Source organism: Delphinapterus leucas, chromosome 19, assembly GCF_059928025.1.
Source record: "Delphinapterus leucas isolate spDelLeu-1000000601 "Yukka" chromosome 19, BTC_Dleu_Yukka2, whole genome shotgun sequence".
NCBI classification, from domain to species: domain Eukaryota; kingdom Metazoa; phylum Chordata; class Mammalia; order Artiodactyla; family Monodontidae; genus Delphinapterus; species Delphinapterus leucas.
Genome location: NC_143147.1, coordinates 43980241 through 44002424, shown reverse-complemented (window position 1 = coordinate 44002424; position 22184 = coordinate 43980241). Strand labels below are relative to the sequence as shown.

Sequence of the window (22184 nt, the reverse complement as noted above, 5' to 3'; positions counted from 1 at the left end):
GTCATAAGTCAGGCAAAATCAGTGGCAAATTCAAATTCATGTCTCTGGCATGTTGTGCTCCCTGTGGGACAAATTCAGTTAAATGGTGGACATAATTTCTCATAGTATTTTAAAAGTTTTTCTCTGCTTCCTTTTTTTTTTTTTTTTCTGAGTGACTGATTCACTTAAGGTGAACACACATATTAAATAACTAGTTTCTATGTGAGTGTGTACATGAATGTATAAAAATAAGTCAGTTATGAAATGTTAGTATAATTTTTAATGTACATAGGGATTAGAATTTGTTTATTTAGAAAAGCAAAAGGTATGAGCTCAGTGATTACTGATCATTAGCACTGCATAGACTTCTGATTTTAAGATTGAATATCCTAGTTTTGTGATGCTCTCAATTATCCTTGACCCGTCTATATGTTGATGGTACTATGGATTTGAGAAAATGAAGAATAGTAATTCATATAATTCTTTAATTTTGTGTTGATATCTTTAATAGAGGTGTCACTAAAGATTAGAGAATGACCCTTTAACCTTGATGAAAAGGAAATGAGTGGAGTATACCTGGAGTTGTAGCTACAAGATATCTTGTTTCAAGGACACAGTCAGTGACTGCAGAAATAGGCACTTCCGTCTTCCAAAGAACTGTCTATGGTAGTATTCTATGAGACAGTAACTCTGAGACACGATTTGGAGATTTAAAGCCAGCTTTGGAACAAGCTGCATTATGCATGCTTTGCTGGGTCTTCTGTGGTGATGGCAAATAATGAGTTGAAAACTATTTGTGTTTCCCACAGGGATACAAATATTTATATCTGACCCCTCAAGATTATAAGAGAGTCAGTGCTCTCAACTCTGTCCATTGTGAACACGTGGAGGATGAAGGAGAATCCAGGTAGGTATTATGTATCAGAATAATTTGGCTGTGGATTAAAGAAAGGAGAATATGATCATTTTTTTCTCACTGTCCTGCTGATCATGACCTTGAAGAGCAGTGAAGATTGCTTGTTGAGTAATCTTGAAGCCTTAGGTTTGTATCTCAGCTGTACCACTTACTAGCTGAAAGACCTTATTATTGATTAAGGTTTTTAAACTATATTTATAATTATTCAGTTTGAAAAGTTGGAACATATAAACAATTATGAAGAAAAAGTAAAAATCAGCTACAGTCCTACCAAGAGATCACAGTTATTAATGTATATTATATTCTTTCTGTCATATATATATATATATATATATATATATATATACACACACACACACACCTTTTTTCCTACATAATTGGGATCATAATAGGAAAGGGCTTTTGTAATTTGTTCTTTTTACTAAATATTATTTAGGGAGAAATTTTATATACTCTTACAGTATTATTTGAGAATATGATATTTAATGGCTTCATATAAATCATTATAATGAATATATCATATTTGAACATACAGACTATCCCGGTTTTTACTGCTATATCCCTGGGCTGGTCATTCTTTTATGTAAACTTTGAAGAATATCTCTGGCTATTCCCTTTGGGTTAAACTCTAAAAGTGAAATTACTGGTCAAAAAGTATGTCCATTTTTTAAAAGACTTTTTTGGATAATTTCAAATTGTCCTCCCAAGAGCTGCACTCCCACCAGCAGTATATGGTAGTGCTTGTTTCCCCTCTTTAATTTTTCTCCACCCTTGCCAACACTGTTTACTGTAAATTAATAAAATAGGATAAAAACAGCAATTGTTATTTTAACTGGTATTTTTGATCCCCAGTGAAGTTGAACATTTTTATAATCTATCTGCAAGTATTTTCCAGAATGTTAATAAGTTGCTCCAATACCATTTATTGAATAATTCATACTTTCCTCACTTTTATAATAATCTTAACTCAATTACCAGGCTTTATATTCTGTTTTTTGTTCTATTCTTGGACTAATGCCACACTATTTTAACTACTTTAATGGGCCAGAGTTCCTCACATTCTTAATTTTTCCCCAAGTTTTATTAGCTATTTTTGTCTTTTTACAGATAGGCTCATTTTTTTGTTAATTCCCCAAAACTTTCCATAATGATTTTGATTCAGATTGCATTAGGTTTATAAATCAATTTAGGAAGATCTGAGAGCTTCATAATATTAACTCTTCCCAACAAGAAACATGGTATGTTTTTCCAGTTATTTAAGTGTATTTTTTAAAGTTTTATAGTTTTCTTTATATAGATTATGCCAGAAATTCCCACTCTTTCTTGGTTCACAGCACCTTTACTGTCTCTGTAATTTTTTCATAACACCTTTAGGCAAAAAGATATGCCTAATATTTCTGATTAGTAAGGAAGCTGACCCAGACAGCTTCATAAGTATTTATGCCATGAACAACGTGGGTTTGAACTGTGCGGGTCCACTTCTGTGTGGACATTTTCAACAGTAAATACAACAGTACTATACCATCTGTGGTTGGTTGAATCTACAGATGTGCATCCATGGATATGGAGGAACCATATATATGAGGGCCGACTATAAGTTACACTCAGATTTTCAACTGCTGAGGGTCGATGCCCCTAACCCTGGCATTGTTCAAGGGTCAACTGTATAATACACATAACTGAAAAAATTTTATTCTATTCTTAAATAATTACCATTACTTACTAATGGGATATTTGCATCCATACGACATTGCAAACCTTGGAATCAGCTTGGACATAGCCACCCTCACGTTTTGTTCTGCACTAATTTTTGTGTAGAACTTTTTTATTCCCCCACAGAAACTGAAAACCCAGCTTTGCAAAGATAGGACATTGTCAAAAGGAGTGTAGCAGTACCTCATGTTAAACCATGAACTACTTAAAACTAGTAGTTCGCAAGGCATCCAACAGATATCACATATCATAGTGTTTCTCTCAAAAATCTGAAATATCCTTCAGTGCACCTGACAGTTCACTGTGGCATCCATCCCAGGATGTCTTGGTCTACAGTATAGGTACGGTGGGATTTTGCCAGTTTTTAAATATTCCTATATGTTTTGCATTTTTCTTGCTACTCTGAATGGGATTCCCACCCCACCCCCGCCATTATATTTTTCAACTCTTTATTACTGGTATCTCAGAAAGCTATTGATTTTGTATATTGCTTTTGTTAAAGCAAGTCAGTTTTCTTCTCTGAGCTTTAGTTTCCTCATCTGTATGATGAAGATCAAGTTATCCAATATATGTAAAGCCCTTAGCACAGAACTCAGCACATAGTAAGCAATCAAAAATCCTGGGTATCATTATCTATGATAATGGAGATGATATTCCCTATCACCCTGGACTGTTGTGAGGATCAAAAATGATATACATGAACATGTTTTGTTAATTATATTACACTACACGAAGATTTTTATTATAAGTAACATTAAAATTTGGTACTACTTTGTTTTTTTTTGGCCATGCCATGCAGCACGAGGGGATCTTATTTCCCCCAACAGGGATTGAACCCGTGCCCCTTGCAGTGGAAACGTGGAGTCTTAACCACTGGACCACCAGGGAAGTCCCTGGTACTACTTTAAAGAATGATACTCTTAAAGGTAGAAGGCTCAGATCACAGAGCAGAAGATGGGAAATTTTTAATCTTTTTCATATAATACAAGGGGAGGAGATGCCACTTAACAAATCACAAACACCTGTGAAGCAGTATGCACTCCTGAGGAGGGAAAAGATCTGCTTTGCAAAGAAGGCTGACTGGGCCCATGAGTATTTGTGACTATATGGCATGTGGGCCTTATTAAAAGAACACATTCCCCCCCCCCACCACCAAATTAATGTGGCTCATTAACCCCTTAAGGGAGATTAGCTTTACCTGTAATGTAACTATACTAGAGTCTAGATACAGGGCAAAGGGAAGAATTGGGGAATTATTGTGAGAAGGGATTATTGGGAATCTGGGAAGCAGAAATGCAAAGCCACAGACAAACGGCAAGGGCAAAGAAAAGGAATTGATGGAAGGCTGGAAGTAGGGAACAGAAATATGGGAGCAAAAAAATAAATAGTTTAAGAGCCACTATGGGATATTTATTTATTATTTCAATTTCTAAAACTGTGCCCAGTGCCGAGCCTTAAGGGTACACATGGAACAATAAATAATATATGCCCATCTCTACTTCCAACTTTGTATTTTTCCTTTCTTTTATTAGTTGCATTCCCCATCTCCCATTTCCCATTATCAGCTATCACTCCTAATCCCCTGCCAAGAAGACAGATGGGTGGCTCCCTCTGGATCCACAGGATGCTTTCTGTACAACTTGTCCAGCATTTCACTTCTACACACATTCCCCCTGCCCCTCCAGAGGACTATGCCAGGAACTCTCGTGTATACACTTGATGCTCACAAAGGAGCAGGGATAGAGTGCACTATGTTGACCTTCCCCTTCATCCTTGTCTTGGAAAGAGAGAGGATTTTTGACTTGAGAAATTGGGCTGAGTGTTCTCACTGTGCCCCTGGATTTTTTTTTATTCCTATGTAACATTTATCTAAAATTGTTGATTTAAAGGCTGTTGCTTATTAGAGAGAGATACACATTGACCCTGCTTTTAAGAAACTTGTCCTAGAAAGTAAGAGAGGGTATCTAACATCGGAGCGCCACCTATGTGTCAGACCCTCTCCTTGCTGCTTTAACTTTCATGTCAACCCGTAGAAGTGGATACTATAAATCCCATTTTACACAAGTTACTATTATCCCTAGAGTCACACTGCTGTATGTGTCAGAGCAGGGATTTAAACCTGTCTACTTAGTTCCAGATTTTGCTCTTTCTGCTATAGCATATTGCTTCCAGACAAAATAGGCACCAAGCTAAGAAGGAAAGATATATGAATGAAGAGTATAAAAAAAGAAGTACAGACCTGGTATTAAATATAAGCTTTCAGTATGCTTTTAGCAGCCTATTAATGGTGGTTATTCTTTTAATGGATTGTTGTTAACGTGTTTAACCTGTATAATTTGGCATGGCTGTATCCACTAGGTACAAGATAACCGATATTATTGGGAAGGAAGAGGGACTTGGAGCAGAGAACCTTCGAGGTTCTGGAATGATTGCTGGAGAATCCTCGTTGGCCTATGATGAGATCATCACCATTAGCCTGGTAAATCTTGCCAGAGCATGAGATGTTTGAAGAGCTGACTAGGATTTGTTTTTGCTCCCATCCCCACTACTTAGTCCCAAATGGGAGCATTTCTTAAAAACTGTATATCTACAATTTGATTTTAATTGTGCACGAAAGTAGGAAGGCAGAATAATGTAAATAATTGAATTTCCCAGCTAAACCTAGCACCTCATGTTAGCCTTTAGTTTAACTTCTTATTTCTCGAAATATTTTACCGGAGTATTAACAGCTGAAATTTCTTCTCCTCTTACTGTTTTCCTTGTTCATACCTCTAGTGTAGATGCCAAACATCTGTGAAATAAACAAAAGTGTAAGAGAAGTAAAGGGCGTATGATCCTTTAACTGTCTGTTACTTGAATCATTGAATGAATTCTGTACCTTCTTTGCTTTAACCAGGAAATTGTGTTTTTGTATTGTTATTAATCAAACAAATTTCCTAAAAAAGCAATATTTTTTTCCTGTTAATGTGGATTTTACATATCTGTGCCTTAGTTATTATAGCTAGGGAGGGAACATAAATATGTGACATGTCGAATTTATTCTTTTTTAAGGTTACATGCCGGGCCATTGGGATTGGGGCTTACCTTGTCCGACTGGGACAGAGAACCATCCAGGTTGAAAATTCTCACTTAATTCTGACAGGAGCTGGGGCCCTCAACAAAGTAAGTTTCTAGGGTTTGGGAGAAGTATGTGAAGCCTTTGGAGGATTATTGTGAATTCCTAGTTCTAGATCCTGATTGGGGGAAGGCTTCCTCAGTCTATCTCTTCCCCTCTCCCTCCATCTTCCCTGCCCATTCATTCATTCAACAAAATGAGTGTTTTGAGTACCTACTATGTGCCAGGCCCTATTCCAAGCCCTGCTATGTAATAAACAAACCATATAAAACTCCTGCTGTGAGGAGTTTACATTCTGATGTCCTTCTAGAAAGACAGAATTAATTGAATGCTTCTGTTCTGCCCTCCCTCCCTTTTTCTCATCTGTGAGCGAGGGATGTGAGATCTATTCCCAGACATGGAGCTACCTCTGAAACATCCCCTGAACATGTTGAGGGTATCAAGTTTTAATGTTTTGAGAAATTTGTGAAAGCACCTCTGAAAAGGAGCACATATGATGGTCCCTTGTACGTAAGGAAGTACTTGGTAATTATTGAGTGCAAAGATGGGTGGATGGATGCATGGATGGATTGTTGAGAAAGAGTATGACATGGAGATTTATTTTCCTTTCAAAAGAAAAGCTTGTGCCTTTTTTTTGTAAAGAAGGTTCAACTTTTTTTTTTTTTTTTTTTTTTGGCTGCGTTGGGTCTTCGTTTCTGTGCAAGGGCTTCCTCCAGTTGCGGTGAGTGGAGGCCACTCTTCATCGCGGTGCGCGGGCCTCTCCCGTTGCGGAGCACAGGCTCCAGACGCGCAGGCTCAGTAGTTGTGGCTCACGGGCCTAGTTGCTCCGCGGCATGTGGGATCTTCCCAGACCAGGGCTCGAACCTGTGTCCCCTACATTGGCAGGTGGATTCTTAACCACTGCACCACCAGGGAAGCCCTGCTTGTGCCTTTTCAATCCAAGCTCATAGTGGCTTTTCCAGAGAGGGAAAAAAAATGGATAGTGAGGTCACAGCTTGCAAGAGTGAAAACTATCTAAGAATACCTGAATATACAAAGGGCAGTGTCGTTCTTTTTTATTTTTTTTTTTGATTAATTAATTAATTTAGGCTACATTGGGTCTTCGTTGCTACGAGCGGGCTTTCTCTAGTTGCAGTGGGCAGGGGCGGTGCACAGCTTTCTCATTGCGGTGGCTTCTCTCGTTGCAGAGCATGGGCTCTAGGCATGCAGACTTCAGTAGTTGCGGCACGCAGGCTTAGTTGCCCAGTGGCATGTGGGATCTTCCCGGACCAGGGCTCGAACCCGTGTCCCCTGCATTGGCAGGCAGATTCTTAACCACTGCGCCCAGGAAGTCCCCGACAGTATAATTCTGACTTCTTTGCAGGCATAGGAAAATTATTTTCTCTCCAGAGCCAGGAATATGTAATTGTCTGAGGCTGGCTGGCCGGCTGGCTGGCTGACTGACTGACTGACCTCGTACAACTCGTATAAGCCCTCAACTCCTCAGCTTTCTTTATCTGTCAAAGGGGGATGATAATTTCCACCTCTAAAGGATGCTGTGGACATCAAATGAGAAAACATAGGTAAAAGCATCTAGTAGTTGGCACAAAGTGTTGGCTCACATTACAGTTTCAGTTTCCTTTTCCTCTCCCTTTCACGGTTTGGTGATTGTGCTTGCGGAGCTATATGCATGCTAAGTTGTTTACTAGACTCACGCAAGCTGTTTATGAAGCCTTGGCTTTCAAGTGGAAGGATGGGAATTAAGTGTCCTATCCTATCATTCCCATTTAGAATAAGTTGACACTGCCATCAGTCCAATTAGCTTTTGGGGATGTCAGAAATGAGAATGGTGTGATGTGATAAGTTTGCTCTCTGCATTCGTATAAACTTCGTGTCCTTCTCTGGGCTTGCCTTCCTCTCCAAGGAAAGACAGAGCAGTGCTAACAACGGCAAACTTGGATGTCCTGCTCTCTTTTTGGAGAGTAGCCTGGAAATAAAGATTGTGAACTGCTTCTACTGAGGGAGATTATTGCTGCAGGAGAAACTTACTTTATTTTTAAGTTGTTCTTTTGGATACCTTCTTAGGATGAGATATTGAGGAATGCTGAAGAGAATTGTAGATACCATTATCTGTGAGGATAGAATTTAAAGAAGACACCTGCATTTCCATAACGTTCCCGTACCTGAACAAAGAGCTGATTTCTGAAAAGTATCTTGTTACATTGAGTTTTTAATTTTCTCCCTGATATCCAAAGAATATTCTGAAAAGCAAAGGTGGTGGTGGTGTGTTGTTGTCGCTGCTGCTGGGGTTTTTATTTGTTTGTTTGTTTTTTCCTAAAAACTTGCTAGTTGAATTTCAATCCTGCCACAAAGAAAGCATTAGGGATTTTTTTTCTTAAAACCCGGTTGAATTGTTGTGATCAAATTCATTATATTCATCTTCCTCCTAGCCTGCAGGGCTCCTTGTTAAAGAAGTCTAGTTGTAGGGAAAAGACTGTAAAGCTGTAGCTGTAACTTACCCCACAATGCTCATTTCCAGAAGGCTGCGATCATTTGTAGCTGAAGGGAGTGATCAGTTATAGGGGTTACTTAACCCTGCTCTGCCCGCTTCACTGTCTTCATGTCACTGCCTCTTATGTGCAGCCGTGGTGCTGGAAGACCCCCGATTTCATGCAAACTGATTAAGAATGTCCTGTCTGCCCCTTTGCCTCTCAGGTACGAGAAAGGAAACTAGAAAGGAGCCACACGCTCAGACTGCCTCTTCTGCCTCCCTCCTTGTGCACGTCCTGCCTTTGTCTGCACTGGTGTCTCTTTGCACATCTGCCTTTTCTTCCTATAGGAATCTCTGTCTCGCATCCTCTGGGCGTGTGTCCAGGTCACTTTGAGTGCATGCCTCTTCCTGTGTGAGTGCTGGTCTCTTTCTCTTTGTGTCTGTATCTTGCGTCTAGATCCCTCTTTCTCTGTCTGTGTGCCTCCCTGAGTCTCCATGTGTGAGAGTCTTTGTGTGTGTCTGAAACCCTGTAGAGACTCCACAAGCCCTGACCATCTAGCTTGTCGTACGCATGTACCTGTGTAAAGCGGGAATGTAGGCGGTGTATGCGAGCTTTTAGGCTGTAAACATTTGACCCCTACCTTTTTGAGTCTTCATCCTTTATGTTAAACATTAGGGTGAAGAATAAGAAGGGAGGTGGTTGTGCAGAGGTTGTAGGGGGAAAAAAAAAATCTGTGTGTGCAAGTGCCGATCCCGTTGACCCCTTTGAAAATTGAAATAATGATAATGCGTGTCTCCTGACTGCATCAAAGTATCAGCACATCAAAAGCCAGGAGGCATGAAATGCAAATGATAAAGTGAAAGCAGATGGATTGTGCATGATCGCCTGATGCCCAATGAATTTTAAAAGGTGCCGGTTTGCAAGGGCGGGTGGGGGGACTGAAATAAACACGTTATCCCTGCAATTCTTTTTTGTTCTTGACGCTCACTCCTGACAATATTTGTTCACACTTGAGTGAACACCCACTTCATCTTTCTCTCTCTCTCTCTGTCTCTCCCTTCTTCCTCTCTCTTTCTCTCTCTCTCTCTCTCCTCTCTAACTCCACCCCCCAGCCCCCCACCCACCTCTTACACGTCTCAGGTCATGTCTCACTGCAGCTCTGGTGGAAATAATAAGATATAAACCACGAGGTTGTTATTTGCATAGAAATAGCATGGAGCCCCAGGCAGCAAGGGAGAAGGACACAGGGATCATTTGTCTAAAATTTTAATGAAAACTTTTGCTGAGGCAGAGATTTTTTTTTAAACTTTCTTTCTCCCTGCTTTTCTCCTCCCCTCCTCACCCCATCTCTGCTTTGACTGAACATAGTTGGATGTGAAGAGAAAGGTTTGTCACTCCACATATCACACTCCCGTAATGCAGCCACATGTAAATTGTTTGTTCGTTTAATAGATACGAAGCTGGAGAGACACGTATTCCCAACTTAATACACTGCATGTACGCATCAAGCTTTTATAGCTACTCTCCATCTCAGTGCTCACGTGATGTTGCCTGTCGTTAGCCGACCTGGTTTTAATTAGTTTAGACCTTCTAACCTCTTGCTTCCAAAGACTCTTACTTTTTAAAGGATTTCTTTTTGTAAGCAACAGTGGTCACCTGCATATAAAATATAACCATCCTGGCGGTTTCCTGTTTTTCTCTTTCAGTGATTTCACCGTTCACCTACACATCTTATTTACGGGGCCCCATCCTTTGCCACTCTGTCTTTTGTTCCAAAACCAGAAAGTGCTCCGCATATGCGTGTTTTGATCCCTTGTCCTTGTGATCTCAGTATTTGTGTATGCTCTTTCCTTGAATGTCTTGCTCTCCGTTGCCTGCAGTTATTTGTAAAATACTCAGAATATTACAAAGGTGAGGAGAAATACAGGATCCAGGTTTCCTTAAGTGTTGCAGAAGCAGAGTTGACATTTGAACTCAAGGTAATGAGATGGTGATTAGAGGCAGCCTGCATGACTTTATTTGAAACTTAAAATCAAGAACATCTATCTGGTTCCTTGCTACCTTCTGGGTGGGCTGGCGGCACCAGGGCCATTTTACAGATGGAAAGACAAAAACAGCAAGAGGTAAAGTAACCTAGTTCCACTGACAAAGACTAGAACTAGCAGCAGAACATGAACTGCCACATCCCCGAGTTTCATTTAAGATGCGCTCAGTCCCCTGGGCTTAGTGTCCACAAGGCCTGAGAAGAGAAAGTAGTCCGGTCATTTTATTTTTTGTCCAAACATCGTGAGAGTGATGACATTAGGAAGAGAAGCTTCTAAGGGCCTGCTCTTTCATGTCACTCCAGGTAGTGGATCATAGGTTCCGAGCTCTACAAACTGTAGGCTGTTGGTGGGCAGATCCCTCAAAATGCCTCACTGAGTGGTAAGGGCGGACTTGATGGACATGACAGACTACCTGCTCAAAGTGAGTCATGCTGGCCTGGCAAAGGCAGCAATCTGTGTGCTTGGGGAACTGGAAAGATAGACCCTTAAGGGACTGTGACAATTTGTAGAGTCATAAACTCCTAAGTCAAGGTGCCACTGGATGTTTGCAGTGACTTTCGGACCCACTTCCTCTCCCCTCCACTCCCCTTCTCTGTTTCTGTGTAATATGTGTACTGTAACATCAGGTGGTGGGTAGGCTGGGAGCACCTAGTATGATAAGGGAAGTAGACTAGAGCCTGCCAGTTCTCAGTCCACTGCCCCAGGCTTGGTGAAAGCTCTCTCTATATACCAAGAAATCAGAATTGCAGTTTTTGACTTGTCCTCTGGACAGTTACTGTCTATGGAGGTAAGGCATGTGCCCATGGCCTGATAGGTAGATTATAGATTCATTCAAGAGGTGATATATGATTTTCTTGTGATAAGCATTTTAAAGCTTCTGGTTTAAGGCAAAAAAAATAAAAAATCCAATAATCTCATTCCCCTTAGCGAGAGCTGGCCCCTATTTCCACTGAGTCTGCCAGGAAAAAAACAGTTATGTGATGAGTGTGGCTAGGGCTCTATGTTAGGCCTGTAGGGGGCTAATTCTGCTAATCTTGCTTTTGAGACTTGGTATCAGTCCTTCTCTGGACCTTAGTCTCCAAATACATATTTTTATGTGTCTGTATAATGTGAAATGTGACTCTATTGGGTACAGTATCAGAGTTCCTCCCAGGAGCTTGTAGCACCAGGGGACTGCATTATGCATCCTCCCTCCTCACCCATGACTCTGTGACACTCGCTCAACGTGAGAGTCAGTCAGTCCCGGAGGCTCGAGAAAGCAAGGGGGCAGTTCATTAGCTCTTTTGTGAGGCAGCATTGTAACTGTCACATAACTGAAAGAGGTGGAATAGTTAAGACTGGCCAATGTTTGAGTACAGGCTCTGCCACCTGTGAGTTGTGTGACCTTGGGCAGTGCATTTAACCCTTCCAGGTCACAATTGTGTTAATTGTAAAACGGGGATCATAATAGTACCTATCTACCAGGCTCTTGTGCGGATTATATGAGTTAATACTGGTAAATCACTGGCACTGTTGTGGTCTTCCCTGTGATGCGGTTAGAGGTCTTTCTCATTGCAACTCATTATCCAGGCCCTGGAAGGGAAATACAAACACAACATTCTCTCTATTTTCTGACCCTTTGAAGGCAAAAATTCCTTTAAGAAAATGTTAGATGTCAGTCCTCACTGTGGCATACATTCATGTATTGACTTCCCCTATAGATGTTATCTAAAGACAATCACACACTTTGGAAAGCCATTAATGTGAGAGGCCCCATGTTCAGTCCTGATAGGGTAGTATATGTGTCAGTCATCTGTCTGCAAGAGTCCCCAAGGACTTGTTGATACAATAGCCCATAATCACTCTAAGGATCAATGCAGCAATTTGCATTTTTAAAAGTCCCTAACTACCTGTTTTCACAATAGACAGCCCCTGTGCTCTGAAGCTCCAGATGGGATCCCTCTCCTTTCTAAAGAGGGCATTTGAGCTTCCTGAGTAAGCCTCGCGTTAGCATTATGAACGAGTTCTCAGAAAGGGTTGCAATGGGCACATCCCCTTAGTTTTCAAGCCCTTCCCCCTGCACACACAAAATCTGGGCACACCTGACTCTGTCTGGGGGGTTGTTTTATTTGTCTTTCGTTTGATGTTCCTTGGGTTTGGTAGGAAACTGTACCAGGTATCTTGGACTCCATTAGTGAGTCAAGGTAATATACCAGAAGTCTGATCCTGGGCTCTCTGGTAGAATTGCTGCTCAGAGCTCCCCATTGCCTCTGACTCTCTAAGACAGCCCATGTGGGCATGGTGGCTTAGAGACTCAGGACGGGAGACCCACACAAGCATCAAGTCAAAGCTGAGAGTCTCTGCCTGGGCATTAAATAGAGACTCAGGAATTATCATGTTTGACAAACTATTGTAAATGTGCTCAAACTTTTTGAAGTTTCAAAGCCTTTAGATTATTTTTTTTAAAAAAAAGCAAATGAAAAACTTTTAATTATTCCTCTCCTTTCCATTTACTAGGTAAAGCAACATTGGGCTCTAATCTCTTTGGGGCTCAATTTCCTCTTTGTAAAATACGTTTCCCACCTTAAGGTGAAGGCCAGAGGTTCTCTTAATCTTAAATTGTCTTTAATTTCTAGTATTCTGTTATGCTATGAAGATGTATCTTGATTAGAGAACCGTGGGAACCGTGTTAGGATAGATGAGGGGGAAGGAGTTGGGGGGGATCAAAAAAGTGACTCCATGTGAGAGAATTTTATGTTAGTGAGATTACATATCAGTGATGTGTAAAATTATTACATATTAGCAAGATTAGGAATAGGAGTTGTAAAGCATAACAATTCAAAATTTTTTTGTTTCTTATCCATATTATGGAAGAATAAATGCCCCGTGGTGGGTGGAAGGGGTGATATCATTCATGATGACACCAAGGGGCCATAGAATTATAATTGTTGGGAGTGGTAGGATCCTCAAAAGTCCAACCACCCAACTGTTGTTTGAATTTCCTCTGTGACTCCATTACCAAATAGTCATTCAGTTATGCTTGAAAAACTCAACTGAAGGGGAGCTCAGTACTTTTTCAGCCAATCCCTTTCATCTGTATAAAGTTCTTCCTTATATTTGGCTAAAGTCTGTTTCTCTGTAAGACAAACTAATACCTCTTAAAAAGTAGTTCAAAATTAACAAAGCAACTCCCAGTTTGATGGTCTGGCTTATGTAGAACTTAACAGAACCAAACTCTTTCCCATGTATTTTTGCTTTCAGAGTCTGATCTTGTCTCAAGAACAAATGTAGTGAAGATGAAAATGCTCTTCAAAGATAGAAAAGAAATTGGACTCATAAATAACATTCTTGCCAGCTGAAAATATGAAATACTTAGTAATTACTAGAGAAACAGCTAAAACTCACCACTATGAAGTAGTACTCTATGGAACCTTAGGAGACTGCCACATGGCATCACTCAAGGCTTTTAGACCTGCCCATCACCTGCCGTATCGAAAGTCAGGATCCTAATACGTGATTGAAAGATAGGTCTTTCTGAGTGCTGCATATTTAGGTAGTGGTTAAAACTCATGGTTTGGTGGTACTTATTACAGGAATCAATAAAAGTGCTGTAGACTGAGGTAATCTTAAGCTCTATGGGCACACAAACCAAATGTAAAATGCTAGAGCTTATTACCCTCTCAGCTCAGGGAGCAGTCTCTGGCTCACTTCATACGTGTGGACCTCCATAACATCTCTACCCTCTCTCTAGAGGGTCCATTCCAGCCTCCCGGACTGGGATGCTTCCCGAGTATCGGAATCAAGAGATGCCTCCACTTCACAAGGTTCTGTGGCGTGTAGGGTCTCTGCACGTTCTGCCTCTAATAAAACCTTGTCCCTGAACTCAAGCTAAGTGCCCCCTGAGGACTGCCAGCACAGTGCCCTAAGCAGAGCAGCTTGGCGTTTTCATCTTCCAGTCAGATGTTACGCCGTCTTATGCTGGATTTTCTTCACCTTTCTTTCTACACATGTTCATAGCTCTGTCTTTGCAAATTAGTGTTCAGTTGAAGCTTTGCTATTCCATCTTTCCCTCTCCTCTCCCCTTAACCTTTCTTCTCCCCCAACCCCAGCCTGAAACCCAAGTAAATTAGCTTTTCACCCCTGCCCCCCAGTTAAAAAAAATCCCATACTCCTCCAACAGTGTCTGTTCTTGGATTTGCAGTCAGCAGCCATCTCCAATAACCATCCAGCTGTCAGCTTTGCAGCTCCCCACTACCTCCCACCTCCCCCATCACTCACCAGAGGAAAAAGAGAGCCAGAGCCAGAACTTGAAATATATCATGCAATAGTGTATCATGAATTTGTTGTGAATCACAGCGGTGAAGCAGGTTTATTTATTTCTGAGACCTTAAATCAATACAAAGTAGGTCTCTTAGTTCTGAAGCTGGGATGGAGTGTGATAAAATGAGCCCATTGTACTCTTAAAACTTTGGGGAAAGGAGATGACAGCTATATAATTCCATTTACCAGGCACTAGGGGCTTTAATGTGAAGGTGACAGGGAGCTCTTTGTGCATTTAGAGCACCATATCTTCTAAATAAAAGATCTGTAGACTTGATAGTGGAGCATAGCTCTGAGTTTAATAATCTCCAAGCATTAGACCGAGCCAATATGTTTCCAAGTCAGAGAGGTCCCCCCCACACGCTCATAAATTAAAAGTGCAAGAACTGCACACGTTGGTAGATTAGAAATGCAAGGACTTCAGTCTTCCAGGGGGAAGACAGACCTGGTCCCTGGCTGTGCACAGACTGCTGTGTGAATATGATAAAGACGCAGGAAACGAGACTGTTTAGAAACCTGACTCCTGGCTGTTCATCATTCTCGGGAATGTCCCCTGTGCATGAATCCAAATCTGGCTATGTCCCCTCTCATTCAGAGTGGCCATCTTCACACAGTCTAATCAGCTGATGTACACAGTCAGGGGTGTTGAATTATGAAAGGAGAAGCTTTAAGAGCTGTTTAGATTGAGCTATAGATTATCATGCCCAGGCTTCAAGTTTTTCTGGTTGATTCTTCACTGGTTCCTAGTTTTTTAAATGTCTCAGAGTCTGGAATTTAAGCCCTTTAAAATAGTTTGCACATAAGAGAAATTGAGAAATCGGTGTTTATTAAGGAAAAGAACTCACCCAATCTTTGTTGTTGTTGTTGTTGTTGTTGTTGTTGTACATGGGCCTCTCACTGCTGTGGCCTCTCCCGTCGCAGAGCACAGGCTCTGGACGCGCAGGCTCAGCTGCCATGGCTCACGGGCCCAGCCGCTCCGTGGCATGTGGGATCTTCCCGGACCCGTGTACGAACCCGTGTCCCCTGCATCGGCAGGCGGACTCTCAACCACTGCGCCACCAGGGAAGCCCCTCACCCAAATTTATCCAACAGCATAAGATGCAAATATGAGAAGTCAAGACCATTGGAACATATAATCAAGTTTTGGGTATCTTCATTTTCTATCTAACCCTCTGATAAAATGTCTTCTCAACAGCTAAAGCAGGTTTATGCAGTTCAGTAGAGCAACCCTAGTATAATATGACTTTATAGTACATAGAGTTACTAGCTTAATTCTAGCCCAGGTAAAGAATTTTGAAAGGAAAACCCAGTGTCTACACTGGGGAAAACTAAAAGGAGAGGAAAATTGAACCACTCCTTTTGCTTAAAGAATCTGCTACACATTATAACACTAATAGGAAAGACTTCATTTGCTTATAGTAGTTCAGCTTGCTGAAAATACAAACCAGAGCTGAGTTTTGATAGAGCAGTGAGAATTATGGCAGTTCACCTGCATTTATTGTGTGCCTGTTGTGTGTAAAGCTCTGTTCTTATGCTGTGGGTGTACAAAGATGATTCCTGCTCTCATGGAGCTTAAATTTAGGCTAAAAGACAATAACAAGCTTTTCATGTGTTCTAAGGGGAAAACATTAAATTGCTTCCCATCAGATGTAAATGAGAAAACACAAACAAAAAGGCTGCAAAGATGAAAGAAAGGTCAGTGTTACTCCCCAAGAAGCCAGATCCCAGCAGGCACCAAACTCTGTGCCTCGCCACTGGTGGGCACAGGCAGACAGTCACACAGCCATCTGCCTTCCACCAACCTCACATTCCAATATCCTACTCAGAAAAACCACTGGAGGTGACTGGAAAAAATATGTGTGTGTGTATGTGTGTATATGTGTATACACACACACACACACACACACACACACACACACACATATATATAGTTCTCACAACTCAATAATAGGAAAACAACCCAGTAACTTTTTAAATGGGTAAAAAATTTGAACAGACATTTCACCAAAGGCATAAGGATGGTAAATAAGCACACAAAAAGATATTTATCGTTAGTCATTAGGGAAATGCAAATTAAAACCACAATTAGACACCACTAAACTAAAATAAAAAAGTCTAAGCAGACAATACTAAGTGTTGGTAAGGATGCAAAACAACTAGAACTCTCATGTGTAATGCAAAATGGTACAGCCACTTTGAAAAAGTTGAGATTTTTAAAAAAAGATAGAGTCAGTTATCCACTTACCATATAACCTAGCAATCCTACTCCTAGGTATTTACTCAACAGAAATGAAAATGTATATTCATACAGAAACCTGTACGTGAGTGTCTCTAGCAGCTTTATTCATAGTTGCCGAAAACTGGGGACCACCCAAATGTCTGCTAACGGGCAAAGAGATGGACAAGGTGTGTTATTTCCATAAAATGGAATAGTACTGTGCAGTAAAAAAGGAAGTACTGCCACCTGTGTCAGCATGAATAAATCTCAGATGCATTATGCTGACTGAAAGAAGCTAGACTCATAACGTTCTAGAAAAGGCAATATTGTTGAGACACAAGGCTCAGTGGTTGTCAGAGGTGGGAGAAGGGAATTGATTACAAAGGGAATGAGAATACTTTGGGGGCTGATGAAAACTTTGGGGGTGATTGTGGTGGTGGTTATATGCCTATGTGATGGCAAATTTCATGTACACCTAAAAATGGACAATTTTACTATATGTGAATTATACCTCAATAGACCACACTTTAAAATTTTTTCTATTTTTGGAAGTAATTTATTGTCAGTATGCTCAAGTCTGTAGCTAAATGAGCAGTTGATGGATCCCTGAGATGAATGATTTCGTTTGACATCAGTTTTGACTCCAGAAACTTATGCCTGTTCTTATACATTTAACAAGTAAACTGTCATGTGGCTGTTCTCTACCCCAGTTACATTAAAAATGCGTCTCTGTTCCTCACCAGTCCGTCTTCAAATCCTTACCATCCTTCTGCCGTCTAACTCATTCCTCTGTTCTCCCTACATCTCAGTAAACAGAGATCTTCCCAGTGTCATTTCTGGCCTGTATCACCTCAGTTTCTTTTTGGCTAAATATCTCTTCTACCACTGGTAGCTCCGTCCCTTTACTCCAGCTTATCCATCAGCAAACCTGATCACTTTATAATTTTGCTGCTAATTGAGAGATTTTTGGTCTTGCGGTGGACAGTGTTGAATCCAGCTGTGGCTCACACCAGAGCCTTTCCCATTCTGTGCCAGCAGTGTGTTACTGTGCCCTTCTCGGTCCCCAACCCTAGCCTTCCAGCTGCCAACCAGCTCTGGAGGGTTTGCCAGTGACAATAGGGGCAACAAAGTGGGGAGAGGAACTTGTGACCCTGAGTCTTTGTATTCAGAGACTGTGTTTTGGAACCCCCAAGTATTCTTGGTCTCATAGGCACTGGTCCTGTCTCCCTAGAGATTTAGTTCCATTCACCCTTGGATATATTCCTGGAGAAACATTTACACAGTAATATGTGCTGCACCACTTAAAATTGTTAATTGGAGATTGAATTACTTGTCAGCTTTTAAAAATGTAGTCCTGTCAGGTCAAGGAGGAGGGTGTTAGCAGCATGAGTAGATGAGCTATTGCATATTTTCTTCCCCTTCCTCTTTCTTCTCCCCCCTCCCTTTTCCTCTCTCATCCTTTCTCCTTTCTTTTGTTCCCATTTTAATACTTCTTCCGTGTTCCCACTTATTCTTTCTCATCTCTCTCTTTCTGCCTTAGCCAAACCTTTATTGATAACCTGACAGGTCCCCAGAGTGACTTTAATATCTAGAATCGTGGATGAAGTCCAGTGATGACAGTTGCTCAGGAAATTTACAAAACCCCTCCTCAAATCCTCTTGAGAATAGAAATATCGTAATGAGATGGAGTATTGCAGCAAGGACTCAGCTTGTGTAGCCTAATTCTTAGATGCAGGAGGACTTTTGTACTCCCTCCTTCTTTAACTGACCCATCAGGAATGTTTAAAGGGGGAAAGGTTGGATAAAGGGAGGAAAGCAGCAGAATTCATTTCTTATTCCATCGATATGCATCATTATTTTTCACATCTTCAGCACATGATTGCAAATATTTGCTTATACGTCGGAAGGTCTCCAACATAATGTATATATCAGGACAAAAGCAATTTTTTAAAAACAATTGAGCTAAGTTACATCTATGAAACTTGGAAATCTCAGTGCCTGTGTGCTGACAAATATCCTGACAAATAAATACTACATTCATTCAGTATTACACAGCGATTTCATTTGCACAAAACCTCACAGTGCTCTGCCACTTCAGTCAAATGTCTGGAGCACTGGGGAAGGGAAGAACGTGTTTATCTTGATCTCCAAAAAGGGATTTAAGGGCGAGAGCAGGCGGTCTATTAGACTGTTTTCATTGCCTGTCAGCTGTGGTAAACCTGAGCTGTCTGCAGTGTCTCTAGATAAGGGGCAACAGCAGCAGCGGCTAAGGCCTCTGCGTGTATGTATGTATAGCTGCATTCATTTGTACTTCCTGTGTATCTCAAAATTTCTAAAGGCTATGTAGCATCTTTCGTGGAGCCTTTAACATTTGTGTTCTGCTAATCACTGGCTGTATGCAGCGCTCTTAATTCCCAGGTCTGCCAGCTGTAAGTGCTGGATGAGGCTGAAGTTTATATGGAGAGTGAATGGAGATCCTCTTTCAGGCTCAGCCCTGCGGCGTGGGCACTCTTCAGCAGGGGACCTGAGATGGTGCCTGTTCCTAGTATTGCATGGCACTGCCTCTCCACTTAGACCTGGGGGCAGCAAAGTGGGGCCTCATCAGAGTCACCTCTGTTTGAGTGGTTCCTATGTTTAAGTGGTTATTGATGCTTGTTGGGCAGATAAACTAAAAGTTTGTATCATGCAGTATAAAATGTGAGAGGAATAATTTCGGAACTGGAACATGGCAAGCAACTTGACTTATACAAGAATGCATATGTCCAAGTTGGAAAAAAATTGGTGAATGAATCTTGCCCACTTCATGAAAATGTTATGTTAATGAGGGTTGTTTACCCCAGGTTTTTCTGTAGAAGATTGGTAGGGCAGTAGATTGAAGAATAAAACAGTGGGTTCTTTACTTTGCCTTCCTCAATGCTCATCAGGGTTAGTGTAACTGTTCCAGCGCAATCATTTCAGAGTTAGGCAGAATGGATTTTGTCCTCGCCCAGATTCTGCTTTTGCAGTTGGAGCTTTTGTTGTGAAGTATTCTAAAATCATTAAAACCACTTGAGTCAGCAATGACCCCTATAAATCAGGAGCTATTGTGTGTGCCCTCATTCTGCTGGTGCATGCTCCAAACATATGGTCATTGAAGATGAACTGGAGGCTCCTGCTTTCTCTTCGCCGATTGTTAAGTAGCTATGATTGTTGGCATTTGTTTGTGGTTAGTGAAGGAGGTTTCATTTTTGTGTGTCCTTCCCCTCGTCACCCCCTACCTCATATGATAAGGCTGATCAGAGAGAGCTCTTCGGATACTCTGTTAGTCTGTCCTATAATTTTTATCTTTAATTCCCAAATTAAATGAATCCTCTTACATGACAAACATTTCTTTAGCCCAGGGTAATGTTCTTCGTTGTGGTAAGCCCTGGTTTTCTTTCTGAACCCAGAGGAGAAGAAATGTATAAATACTGCCGCCTTTTCAGAACAATGCCAACACGTCAGAGCCTGAGTTTCCACTTGTAAAGGGAAGACATGCCAAGTTATTAAACTCTTGCTCCTTCCAAGTCTGTCTCCTATTAGTTTGTAATAATATGGGGTAGAATGGGGAGATGAGGGGGCCTCCAGGAGTAGCCCAGTTCTAGAGGCTCTCTTCCTCTTTGAAATGAAGGGGCAAAGACATCCGAGGAAGGTGTATTTGAACAGCTAAGCATCTCTTGGTCTGGTTCAGTCCCTTTTTCTGAAATTGGTCCTCGATGGGTTCATTACTGATTTTGGAGAGGTGTGAGGTTCTAAGTGGTTGGACGTTATCAAGTACTAGAGACAGTGTTTCATGGGAAAGAAAATAGCGTTTCTGAGCAGAAAATAGCCCCAGCTCTGTCTCCTAGGCGGTAAGGAGTTCTGGGCTCCTGTCATAGATTGTGGGTATCAGATATTCAGGGTCAGCACTGTGTCTCCTTTTTATTTCGTTTCCCCCTTTCCAATTTTATTTTAATAATTAAAAATACTGCTGATCACACTGAATGACTTCTGGCAGAGAGGCCGTCTGTCCCAGAAGGACCAGTTGTGGGCCATCAGGTTTATGACATCCATAAAACCGGAGCCAGATCAGAGCGCGGCCTCCCTGAGTGACAGGGTTTCTGCCTCCACCAGGGTCCCCCGTCATCTGACTGCTTTGGACATTTGTTTGGGGTTGGTTTTTCATTCTGTTTTGTTTCCTGGTGCATGTGCGAGTGTGCGTGTGCACACATTTAAAGGTAGAAATGAAACAGGTATGTAATGCCCTCTGCCTGTTAGAAAGACTAAAGCCATAAAAATAACAAACGGCGAGTATTTGCTAGAATGTCAAAGTTATGAGTTTATTTTATAATGATGTGCTCCTGCCTTCATGAGGTAAACTGGCCGTGGCGGAGGTGTTATTAGTAATATGGACTCAGTGGAGCAGAAAGCCGAGTGACCGAGAGATCAGTGTATCAGTCAGGGAGAGGGCAAATGGAAAGAGACAGCAGGAGAATGAGAAAAGAGCCACAGCGCCTGGGCTGAGATGAAAGACAGACCGAGAGGCGGATGGGAGCCCAGTGGTCAGATACGGCCTCCCTGGATCTGGGGGCTCCTTCAAAGGAGCTGCTGCTGTGTTACTCAGCTCAGGGCTGCCTGCAAAGGCTTGTTCTCTGCTTCCTTAGCGAGGAAAGCAGTAATCCGAGAGCCATTTTGCTTCCCATATTCCTTTCAGAAGAGTCTCTTCCATCCTTCCTAGCTGAAGTTAAATGGGACCAAGGCCAGCTGGGTCACATGGAGGTCATTGCTTTGGCCACCACCTTCCTCAGCCTTTGGCGGGTCTTGATGTTGGGGCTGACCCAGCATGCAGGGGAACCAGCTCCTAACAGGAAGGGGCAGGATGGGAATATACAGGTAGAATTTGCCGGTCTTTCATTTATTCGCTTCTCCCCAGAGACTGGAAAAGAATAAAAGTAAGGAAGAAATTTTGTGTTATGGTTATTTTCTAAAGAAGGAAAGGGAAAAGAAGAGGTAAAATACAGTAAGCGCTCTACAGCCGTTAAGAGCTCTCCAGGGCTACCCATAGATGACTGGCAATTACTACACACTCAGAAGTTTGCAATAGTCAGTGATCAGGCTGCCCAGCGTCCATCTGCTGGGTCAGAAAACCTCCCTCCCTGAAAGAAATTATTAACCAATCTTCAAGGGAAAAAGAAACCCTACAATTTCCAAGTCGAAGAATATTTTTTCTTCCTTTTTTTTCTTTTTTAAAGGAAACTTTATGGTTTCCTATTGCAGATGCCCTTCAACCTCACAAGGGTTAAACTCCTCTAGGGATGGATACACCAGGGAACTGAGGCCCTGAATTCCCTGGGACCTTGGGAGGGAAGGACGCAGGAGAGGCAGGTTTGGGTATAAATCACTACCCTGCACCCAGCACACAAAGAGGACT

General features: G+C 41.6%; 1 protein-coding gene across 22 annotated transcripts in view; it reads left to right on the top strand.

Moving 5' to 3' along the window:
- The window catches only part of ACACA (acetyl-CoA carboxylase alpha), a 274775-nt gene that overhangs the window by 209934 nt on the left and 42657 nt on the right, over positions 1-22184 (top strand). For all 22 annotated transcript variants that reach the window (XM_089900994.1, XM_089900995.1, XM_089901007.1 and 19 more), the window contains 3 exons: positions 789-886; positions 4967-5087; positions 5660-5770. In XM_089900994.1, coding sequence (XP_089757120.1) covers positions 789-886; positions 4967-5087; positions 5660-5770 — 330 coding nt within the window. The remainder of the gene's footprint in view (positions 1-788; positions 887-4966; positions 5088-5659; positions 5771-22184) is intronic.